At 36.2% G+C, this 11373-nt stretch overlaps 3 protein-coding genes across 4 annotated transcripts in view; 1 reads left to right on the forward strand and 2 right to left on the reverse strand.

Annotated features, from left to right (window-relative positions):
• LOC104755068 (myb-related protein 306-like) lies at positions 2759 to 4363 on the reverse strand. The gene is made up of 3 exons (XM_010477396.2): positions 3934 to 4363; positions 3710 to 3839; positions 2759 to 3576 (listed from the first exon to the last, which is right to left on the reverse strand). Exons 1-3 carry the CDS (start codon positions 4064 to 4066, stop codon positions 2988 to 2990), a joined length of 852 nt encoding a protein of 283 aa, XP_010475698.1. The 5' UTR covers positions 4067 to 4363; the 3' UTR covers positions 2759 to 2987.
• LOC104755069 (vesicle-associated protein 2-2-like) lies at positions 5141 to 8965 on the reverse strand. 2 transcript variants are annotated; one of them, XM_010477397.2, is made up of 9 exons: positions 8806 to 8965; positions 7942 to 8053; positions 7364 to 7434; positions 7145 to 7226; positions 6721 to 6836; positions 6434 to 6616; positions 5769 to 6260; positions 5613 to 5690; positions 5141 to 5520 (listed from the first exon to the last, which is right to left on the reverse strand). In XM_010477397.2, the coding sequence occupies exons 2-9, from the start codon at positions 7988 to 7990 to the stop codon at positions 5407 to 5409; spliced, it is 1185 nt and encodes a 394-aa protein (XP_010475699.1). In that variant the 5' UTR covers positions 7991 to 8053; positions 8806 to 8965; the 3' UTR covers positions 5141 to 5406. The 2 variants fall into 2 exon arrangements, with proteins under 2 accessions (XP_010475699.1, XP_019094196.1); XM_019238651.1 differs by lacking the exon at positions 8806 to 8965 and adding an exon at positions 8382 to 8485.
• LOC104755071 (superoxide dismutase [Cu-Zn] 1-like) overlaps positions 11185 to 11373 on the forward strand; it is a 2386-nt gene continuing 2197 nt past the window's right edge. Inside the window, exon 1 of the mRNA XM_010477399.2 lies at positions 11185 to 11298. The gene's annotated coding sequence lies outside the window, so the exon portion shown is untranslated. The remainder of the gene's footprint in view (positions 11299 to 11373) is intronic.

Here is an 11373-nt window from a genome sequence, read left to right on the forward strand (position 1 = left end):
ATATTGGAATTAATCCTTAAATCTTTTTCGCAATTTTTTTTGTTTTCAAGCCAATAATAATTAAATAGGTTAGGCAAAGATTGAAAGTGAAGAAGATGTGGGGAAAGAGGGACGGCTACTGATTCCAAAAACGGCTGCCGAAAGTTGCTTTTTGATAAGAAAGGTTGTGTGTGTAAACAAAATTTTCAATTATATCAAAAAAAACAAGGAAGTCAAGGAAGTCCTGATAAAATCAGTGGGACATATGTAATGTCGTGTTTTTTCTTACCAAAAGCTATTTGCTCTAAACTAACAAGTGCAATTGCCAATTTTTGGTGGAGCAATAAAGCTGATAGTAAAGGATTACATTAGATCTCATGGGAGCAAATGTGCACTCAAATTTCAGAAGGTGGGTTAGGCTTCAGAACACATGAAGAATTTAATCTTGCCCTTTTGGCAAAGCAGCTATAGAGGTTGTTAAGATTTCCAGATTCCCTCCTTAGCTGAGTTCTCAAAGGACGATATTTTAGATACTGTAGCCCATTAGAGATACAAGTATCAAATCGGCCTTCATATGGCTGGAGAAGTATGCTAGCGGCAAAACATGTTCTCTCGTACGGTATCCGTAAGACTATAAGCTCGGGGTTTAACACGTGTATCTGGACTGAACCTTGGATCCCAGATACGCCAGCACGGCCGCCTCAAGGATTAACCAATGATAGAAATCCCTTGATTTGTGTTAACACTTTGATCGATTTCAATACAAAAAATGGAAAATGGAACGTCTTCGGGAACTCTTTCCCCCGAAAGAAATTACCCTTATTTTGGGGATCAAACCAAGCTTGAATGCCTCGAGGGATGGGTATTCTTGGACTCTGACAAAGTCTGGAAACTATACCGTTAAATCTGGATACGAAGCCGCGAGAGTTATCTCTCGCCCTGTTTGCGACCTCCCTTCTCAGGGGCCTAGTGTTACGACACTCAAGGCGAAAGCATGGAAGTTAAAAACATCACGAAAGCTGAAGCATTTCGTGTGGCAATGTGTGAATGGGTGTGTGGCAACATGTCAACCCCTGCATTATCGCCATATTGGTAGAGATAAAGACTGTCCTACATGTGGAGCGGAGGAGGAAACTATAAATCATATGCTATTTGAATGTCCACCAGCTCGTCAAATGTGGGCCTTATCGACAATCCCTTCCGATCCTATGGTGTTTCCTTCATCTTCCTTATATAGCAACCTCGATTTTCTATATGGGCGTGGCAGAGACTTTGGCGCAAATGATCAAAACTTGAGAACGTTCCCATGGATGATGTGGTACATTTGGAAGGCAAGAAATAAGAAAGTGTTGGAAAATATCTCTGAATCTCCGCAAGATACACTGGAAAAAGCTACCCAAGAAGAAGAAGTATGGAGAAGAGCAAATAACAGAGACTTAGCACCAGCGGTAGTAGAAGCATGCATACCTTCGATCCCAATTCTGCAAGAATCTCTTGTATGATTTATAGATGGATCTTGGCATACAGAGGTGGATAGGAGTGGGCATGGCTGGATTGCGTCTATCGGTAATAGAATCCTGCACATGGGGCTAAAAGGATCGCGCAGAAGCTTATCCCCATTACATGCAGAGTTAGATACCCTTATTTGGGCTATGAAGTGCTTATTAGCATTGGACTTGGATAAAGCTCTTTTTGCTACGGATTGTTCAGACCTCCTAAAGATGACGTCTAATATCGAGGATTGGCCGACCTTTTCATCAGAATTGAAGGATTTTATTCATTTCAGAGATAGATTTGCTGATTTTAGTATTAGATATATTTCCCGAGAGGATAATATCCGTGCCGATAAACTTGCGAAATGTGCAAGAGCACGAGGTTTCTGTTTTTCCCATGTAAGCTCGTCGGTACCTAATTGGCTCTCTCTCGAAGAGAGTCATCTCCCATAACTTAATATATGGGGTTTGATCGTCAAAAAAAAAAATAGGAAAATATTTTTTTTTTTAGGGTATTTGTTGAATAGATAAATCAAATTAATGTAGTTGTATGAATCTTTTCTTGTTTGGATAATACTGTACAAAAAAAAATATGGCTTAGTTAGCGATTAAAGAGTTGTTATAATTATGAGAAACCATTTAAACACAAAAGTTTATCAACTCTCTCATTTTCTTTGTTGATCATTTTTGACTTCGCATTTGATTGTTAATTTTTAATGGATGTAGTTATCATTACTATTAGTGGCCCTACGTAGTGAGATTAGGAGCCGTAAACGATAGCTTTATTTGGTTGTCCAGTGCTAATGAGAGAGAGCTCAGACGTCGTCATTAAGGGCCATAGTTGTATTTAATTTTTTTGCATGGAGAGAATTGTATATATATAAAAACGGAAGAAGGATAATGCATTGTGTATTTAATAAATCAATGCTAAATTCTCAACAAGTTTGAGAGAGAAAGAAGATTGTGACTTACCAGTCGCGATAATTACGTGTGTCTTCATCTCTTTCATTTACACTTATCAATCCTTAATTAGCTATGGAGGTCCTACATTTCTCTCTAATTCATTATTGTCACTGATTTCTTTATATATATAACAGATCACACATTTTTGTGTCTGTATGAAATAAAGCTTTTAATACATCTCCTCAAGTCATCATCCATCTTGTTTTTTATGGACTATATGGCAACACGAGTTCCCTAGATTTTTTCACATTCTATTAACGTTGCTCAAACTAATGTGATTTGCGAGCATAAGCTCTCTTATCATACTTATAATCATGAGAGTCTAATTAGAGTGGATTTTATTCATATAAATGATGAGTAGTAAACAAAATTTAGATTAGTTACAACTTATGCAGTGAGCATTTTAACTACATATATGATATATCTTAGAGAAACCAATAAACATGTGATATTATGTCTTTTGGTTTCTTTATTTTTTCTATATAAAAATTAGCAGTCTCATTTAATAAGATTCACAAGGGAAAAGAAAAAATAAAGGAGAATAGGTCACAATTAAAGCATATTAGAGAGCTCCATCAAGTGGTTCATCTCTTCCATTTGAACCCCAGTGTTTGTTTCCTCCAAAAGCCATTTCTCAATAAATGTCAATGGTGGAGTTGCAGCATTATTATGATCCTCTTCATCATCATCACCACCATCTTCATGATCACCACCGATGTTATTCTCAGTTGAAATCTTTGGACCAACACCAAAGTCCTGATGATCATCATCCCCATTGCTTCTTATTTTGCTATGATGACCTTCTTCCCAAGAACCTTGTAGCTGCTGTTCGTATGGAGACTGATGATTTTGATGATCGATGAGACTGTTCGTCTGATGATTAGCTGCGCTAGTACTCTTTGGGGATGCTCTCATCCAACCCTCAAGAAGGCGGGAAATGTTTTCGGTGCTTGAAGCATAGGTAGATCTTTGATTAATGGTGTTTCTTGAGGCAGAAGTTTGCAACGTGATGTTCTCTGATGATCTGCTTCTCTCAGCGTCACACTCGGACTTGTTGAGCTTCTTCTTCAAATGTGTGTTCCAGTAGTTCTTGATATCATTATCCGTTCTTTGTGGTAGGTATGAAGCTATGGACGCCCATCTTTTGATTCAATCCACATCCAAATATACACAATAAGCCGATTTTAGGGTTCATATATATATGATCTTAAAGATAATGAATCAAAAACATTGAAAAGATGAAGAGATTTAGATGCTTTTTGTTTTTAGATTACTTGTTACCCAATAAGGCTTGCAAGTGAATGATCATTCCTTCCTCATGAGAAGTAAAGTTTCCGCGTTTAATTCCAGGTCTCAGATAATTTGTCCATCTCAGTCTACAGCTTTTGCTGCATCTCAGTAACCCTTTTAAAAGCAAAGATACAAACATCAGGACACATATATACAAACAAAAAGAGGAAAACACTAGAAGAAAACATGTTATAAGAGAGATGATGACCAGTGTTGGTGGGAACAGATCTCCAGTTTCCAGGGCCATGTTCTTGGATGTAAGAAACAAGAATGATGTCTTCTTCAGGCGTCCATGGTCCTTTCTTGATCCCTATCTTGTCACAGCATGGAGGCCTACCCATCTTTCTCTCTCTCTCTCTCGCTCTCTCTTTCTATAGATCTCTCTGAATCTTATGCTCTCTTTTATAGATGTGTTAATATGTATATAAATTAAATGCAACATGTATACATATATGTGTGTATATATATATATGTGAAATTAATGGGTGACTTAAAGAAGAGGGAAGAACTTTTTAACTCTGCTTTTTCTTGATAGCCTCTTATGGATCTGCCAAGCTCACGAGTCACTCTGCCTTCTTCATTAACTATTTTGCGTAGTCAATCAACGAAGATAGGTTGAGCGCTCCATGAAAAAATGTGTTATCACCCTTAAGAAAACGTTACTAAATTATTTAGTATATGCATGATTATTTCTACTGAAGGAAATATTTGTCATATTGTAGAATGGATCGTTAAAAAACAAATTGCTTAGTTTGGAACTTTCGTTGGTAATTTACTTATAAACATTGCGGAATAGATGGAGGGGTCGTGGGTGGATTATGTATTACGAGCATATATAATTGACAAATTCATAAATGGAAGAAGAGTCGCAAGCTATGTTACTTGCATTATTTTGGTAATAGTTGTAATTGTGGTAAGCAAACAATTAAGGATCAAGTGTGTGGTAAGAAACACAATTATTTCACTGATTTTCTCCATGATTAAAGGGAATCATTCACTGCAACTTGGACATATATCCCCCTCAAAAGTTTAGAAAAGAAGATATTACATGTTGCTTTGCCTTTCTAGATCCATGTCTTTTGTTTTCATGTATCACGCATCTCTCGTTGCCTCTATGTTCAACCAATAATTCTTACAACTTTAAACCGGAACAAGATGTGAAAAAGACCCATTAATTATATTTGTGTTCTTCTATCTGATGTAATTTCCAATGCTCTGATGCTTAACAAGTCTTACCTTTTTTTAAACCGTAATTATTTTTTTCGGTTTATTTATAGAAACCCGAATTAGATGCAACCAAACCAAACTAAACCACATAAATGTACATATGCTTAAAATTGAATAAACCTAGATCCTAGTCTATATGATGACGATAATAAAGAACAGACAAAAAAAAAAGCAAGGGAAACTCGGAAGAGACAAATCCAACAAACTGCTTGAAATTAGTAAAAGAGCAGAGAAACAAAGCATATATCACCCATACCATATATGTCCCTCTGTTAACTAACGGCCAACGCTATACAGTCTATATTATCCATCTTAAATGTGCCGGAGAATCATTCATACTCTCCCACAAAGCAAAAAAAAAAAACCAAACAGACAAACTAATCCCTTTCCCTTCTTCGTCTATATATTCGACTGCACACTTGATTGATATGGATATAACGACCGAACCCAGCAGTCAAGTGCGCAGACAATACCCGATAACAATGCTGATGAATGCCACAATGCATACATACAGCAGAGGGAACCCAATGTGCACTTCTTTCACTATCTTCTTCGTTCTCAGTTCCGCCTGCATCATACCACAATACAAACTTTGTAATTATGAAACTGTTTTGGTTATAGGAGAAAGAAACAGCTATGTTTCGTCACTAATATTCTCACCAGCTCGTGTTGCAAACTTTGTCTATGTTGGGAGCTTATAGACCGCTCCTCCATTAGTTTCGAAATGGTTGAATCAGCCTGCACCAGATTTTAACTCTTTAGAACAGTACCAGTGATAGCACAGAAGTTATGGATTTCTAAATTTGATGACCATACCTGTTTTAACTTGGATTCAAGAGCATCTACTTTCAGCTTCATCTCCTCAATGTCTTTAACCAACTTAATTTCATCCAGTCCTTTGACATGCTGACCATCTGTTTTGTGCAGCTGGACAACATCTCTCTCTTTAGTAGGTATCTTTGGTTCCTTGGGATAGGTTACACTGTCAACTGAAGTTATTCCATTCGTAAACCCTTGATCCCTAGGTAGATCCATAGCCTTCTTCATAGGAGCGTCCAAATTATGTGTTTCCTTAATCCTCCTTCCATCATCTGCATCCTTATGAGACCTGATTGGATCGAATTCAGTTTCTTTTGTCATCTTCGATGGATCGTAGCTATCTTTAGTTGCCTTCAAGTCATTAGCAGTGTATAAATCTTCCATAAAATCCACGGTGCCCATTTTTGGTGGCTTTAACTCCTTTGCATTGTCGGCTCCCTTGAACTCATCATGTCCAACCATCCTAGGCTCTTTTACAATATCACCCTCCTAGAAAAATAAATTTTGAAAATAAACAAACAAGTATAAGAAACTACCTGTTGTACCCTAGGCTAATCAAAACGAACTTGGTGGAAAAGAACTACACTGCTAAGCAATTACTCTGCAGTCTTTATCTATTACCATAAAAACCTGTTGAGAAAAGGGCAAAAATCTCTTCTTACATATTGTGGCGGAGCAAGGGTCTCTGATTGACTATATAAACGATCCTTGAGGATGGAATCTTCAAATACTGCATCCTGCTTCGGTGTCCCATTGATTGGAGATACTTCAGGTGAGTCAGAGGGCGGTACGAGAGTGACTCTGAGTTTGTTTTCCTCTATGTGTTTGCCTTCCTCTTTGAGAAACTGCCAAGAATAAAAGTAAGCATACAGATATACTTGACAATCAAAATATAACTGAAATTCAGGATAGAGAAGCTCAACAAGTGTTGGAAACTTGGAATGCTTACCATGGTAGCTGTGATGTCTTCATCAGTTGTTTCCGCAGGTACAGCAGTACTCTGGATTAAGAATTTGTCTTTGCAAACCATATCTGGAGGTGGTTCTTTAAAAGCTTGCATAATGACTGCATCAACAACATATACAGCTTAATAACCGAAAACATTGACTGAATTGAAAGGTGGAAGAACCCATCCATCATCCAGTTTAAAACTATAATGCTCAAACAAACCAAAAACGCAGGTTCCACGTAATGATAGATAATTCGAACTTTAGTAACTCCAGTAGGAGCAGATACATTCAGTCTCTCGAACAACTAACTCTGAAAGCGTAGGAACTTAAACAATGTCTAAACGCTGTTCAAGTCCAAGGCACAAAGGATGTAGGTGCAAGAAATTCATGCAATGTTGGGAAGGATATAAAACGTAGGAATACCAGTGAATTCACAGGATGATTTTGGTGCAACAACACCAACATTTGGACGTACACAGTACTTCTTTGGTGATGTGGTTTTAACCTGTCAAAACCAATACCACATTTAATTTAGATTTAATATGCAGAACAAAAATACATTTTTCTCAGAACATTTTAAGATATTCGATATCCTGAAATCAGAAAGAAAGAGAAGAAGTTTGAGAAGAATGTTCTTTAGACCTTAAATGCAACATAATGATGGGTTGTATTGGTGAGCTGTACCACGCAGGAACTCTGCTTCTTCAGGTCAACTACAAAAGAGGAAACCAGTTAGTAGTATTACAAGGATAACAATTCCAAGGCAAATATATTTCATTCACAACTTCCAATTTATTATGGATCCTCAGAATCGAAATGAGAGGTAAGAAACCACATCACAGGATTTCACCACATACAAATCCAGCAGCAGGAAATAGTTTAGAAAATTCCTCAAAACAACAGCCACATTAACATCAAATCAACTCTTCTTGAAGGAGAACAGAAGCACCACTATGAGAAAAAAACTAATTTAAAAGCAGTGAGAATTCAGAAACCTCTGTATTCTCATAACTGGAACATGACTCTCGGGACATAGCTTTCTGCTAAACAGATGATTATTCAGCCACTTTGCTTAAGAAACAAACACCCTAGAGCTATGATGATATCCATACTTTACAAAAATAAGAAACTATAAACAAGGACCACAACGTCTAGTCACTAAACTTAAACTCAAAAATATCTTTATGCAATTGATAAGAATTAGTCCCCAAATGTCTTACCTTCAAACTTCAATGTTCGCGGTTGAATATCCAACAGCGGCATATTCATGTTGCTGTGACAAAATCACTCAGAATCAAACAGCTACCACTTGCAGCAGGATTCCCTCCACCCCTATTTCAACAAAGATTAGATCAGCTCAGAATCACTCAACCATGAAACTTTTGATACTCAGAAGGACAACAAAATCAGATCAATAACCTCTCCGATTAGATAATAACAAATCTAACCAAAGAGTCAACCAGATCAACAGAGAAATCCCCCAAAAAAAAATTAAAAATCAAAAGTGAATTTCAGATGCAGAAAAGTTTTTGTGTTACAACACTCTTAGAACTATAGTCTTCCGCAACCATATACGAACCACCGCACTAGCTCGTCGACGACGCGTTCTCAAATCCAACGGCACGAACTCGCTCGAAAACTCAACCGTGACTTATTTTACCTGAATGCGTTCGTATTTTCTCAACGATCCGGCCGACACGATTTTGTCGGCAATGCGCTTCCGACTAGCCGGAAAACCAAATCGTTCTACCAGTTCAAGGACGATCTAGTTACGCCTCCAAAAAGGCCCCATAGTAGTATTCAACTGCTCGTATCAAAAACAGAAGAGAGGAAATAGAACGACGACGTATTCGAGGAGGAGCGACTCCTCGGGATCCGTTAGCCAATAGTAAACTCAGATCACATAGATCTTACAGAGCCATAGCGATTTCGATTTCTAAAGGAAAAAAAAGTCTAAAGAAGAAAATCACAAAACTCGAGGAATGAAGGAAGGAACCTAGTTTCAAAACAAAACAAACAAACAAAAATCGAGAGAGGAACGAGATGATCAAAAAGAGGCAGATGAAATCGGACGAAAACCTTACCGCTTCTCTCCGGCGAAGAACGGAACGGAACTTGAGATAGAGCGAAGAAGAAGCAGCGCGATTGAGAACGAAGAGATCAGAAGTGCAAAAATCTAAGATGAGGGGAAGGGCAAAAGCAGTGAAGGCCAAGTATGGAAATGTTTTAATGTGTTCATACATTTACATTACATTACATCCATCCCCCATTACAATTAAAATTAAAATTAAAAAAAAGTATGGTACTGAGATTGAGATGGTGAATATTTGTTGTACCTAACAGCAATTACTTAAACATAATTTGTTGCTTGCGACTAACTATATTTTTCGAAATTTCTTAAGAGTATATTTTAAGACTAAGATCTAAAAGTGCAAATATTATAAAATAGAAAGATTAAGTGAGATTTGCGACGAATAATAAATTACATAATCGTTTAGATGCCAAAAATATACTATATAAATGTCATTAGTCGTTATAATAAAGTGGTGTAATTAATTTTGAATGCTTTGAGAAGATAACACGCGTGATTCTTGATTCTAATTCCGATCACCAAACTTCTTTTGCTTTCCTTTTAGTATTTGTTTTCTTCTTCTTTTTTTGCTTTTCCATTCATGATCTCTCTCGCTTACCACCACAAAGGGGATATTTGAATACGTGATCCAAAGGTCATATGTATCAAATCAAATTAATACCCCATATTACATTACCATTTACATATCTTATTAATGGTGTTGTTTCGTTAATCTCTCGATTCTTCTTTTTTGCAAAAGATGTTACATTTGTGGTTGCAATCCTCTCCAAATTAAATGTGAAACCAGCTGGTACTTTACTATTTTTGATCTCTTTTTTCACTATTATTGGGTCAATAAAAACACTAGGTTAGGTACAACTGTAGACTTCAGCACAATCACCCATTATGCGTGCAGAGACCCTTGTGATAGAGTTGAAGTTATATACAGAGTAGAAACTAGAAAGGTCGGAGAAAGATTGTATTAATGAATCGAGTCAACAACACTCTCTCTAAACACAAAGAGGATGCCCTATATTTATAGAATAGTTTACTCCAAACTACCTATTCCTAATTTACATCTTCTTTTTTCTGAACAACTACTTCCATGTACAACTAGTGCTGTCAAAGAAAAGACAAAAATAATAATGTAAAACTAGCTAGTATAGACCTAGGAGCTTATAGACTACCGCTCCTCCATATATATTCACTTCGAAATGGTTGAATCAACCTCTAGTTGTGGATTTCTAAATCTTGATAAGCAGACCCGGTTTTAACTTGGATCCAAGAGCATTCATACTTTCAGCTTCATCTCCACAATGTCTTTAACCAGCTAAAATGAACATGATATGATGAAAATAACTACACACTCACTCACTTGCTTGGCAATTACTAAAATCTAAAAAAAAAATTGGTTGCAAAAATGGTTACGGCATATTGTGGGGCAAGGGTCTCTGACTTCTTGAGGATGGAACTTCCAAGAAGTGGCTGTGAGTTTGTTTTTCCATCTATATGTGTACAAATTGCCTTCCACTTAGCCACTTAGGAAAATTGCCAAGAACCGATGAGTTTAGAGTTATGACATACTATAAATAATTAAAACAAATTATGACTTTATTATATATTTGTGAAAAGTCACTGTCTAATTTTAAATGCCAAAATTTACACCTAATGAGTAATGACAAAAGAAAAAAATTACCCACCATGCGTGATGCATGCACCCTATTATAGTATATTGTTGTTCTGTCGTCATATTTGGGACGTATACTTTGTTTTATTGTAGTATAAACACACAAAAATCATGTCACCAATTAAAGAGAATAATATTGCAAATTTTGATATATATATATATATATATATATATATATATATATAGCAGTTGAACAACAACCAACGTTCTAGTTCCATTGATCTTCCATTAAATATTTAACTTTAAACTCTTGCCAGGAGATGCATTTTAAAAGGCATCGTCTAATCCACTACAAATTACACATCAAGATCTTCTCTTCTCCAAAGAACTTAATTAGGTACAATCAATCGAGTAGACTCTCTAAAACTTATGTTTTGATCACAATTTTTTATTTAGTAAATGTTAATTATCGTTTAGTACCAAAGCTAAAATAACTTCTATCGTCAAAAAATAATGAGCCAGAGAATTTTACAATATTTGGTCCAATTAAAATCTAATCTGGTTTATGAGTTAAGCCAAAGATTAAGTTAAGAGTCAAAGTTTAGGAAAAGTCTAGTAGTATCTTCAATTTATGGTGACGTGGCTTTTTTAAGTAAAAGTAAAAATAAATAAAAAAAAATAGCGGATCACATCCTCACACCTACCCTTCTTTTTGGACCTCGTGCGTCGTGACTAATGGACTAGACTAGTAGTAAGTATTATATAGAAACCACACAAGTCAGCCAAAGCTCAAACCAAACCACATTTGACATTCGAGATTTGAGAGAGAGAGAGAGAGAGAGCATTCATACTTATTCTTTTCCTAAGGGGTTCCCTGAGGTATGTTTTTGATTCCTTTTTTTTTTTTTTTTTTTTTTTTTTTTTTTTTTTTTTTTTTTTTTTTTTTTTTTTTTT

The sequence above is a fragment of the Camelina sativa genome, chromosome 17 (assembly GCF_000633955.1).
Source record: "Camelina sativa cultivar DH55 chromosome 17, Cs, whole genome shotgun sequence".
Lineage (NCBI taxonomy): Eukaryota > Viridiplantae > Streptophyta > Magnoliopsida > Brassicales > Brassicaceae > Camelina > Camelina sativa.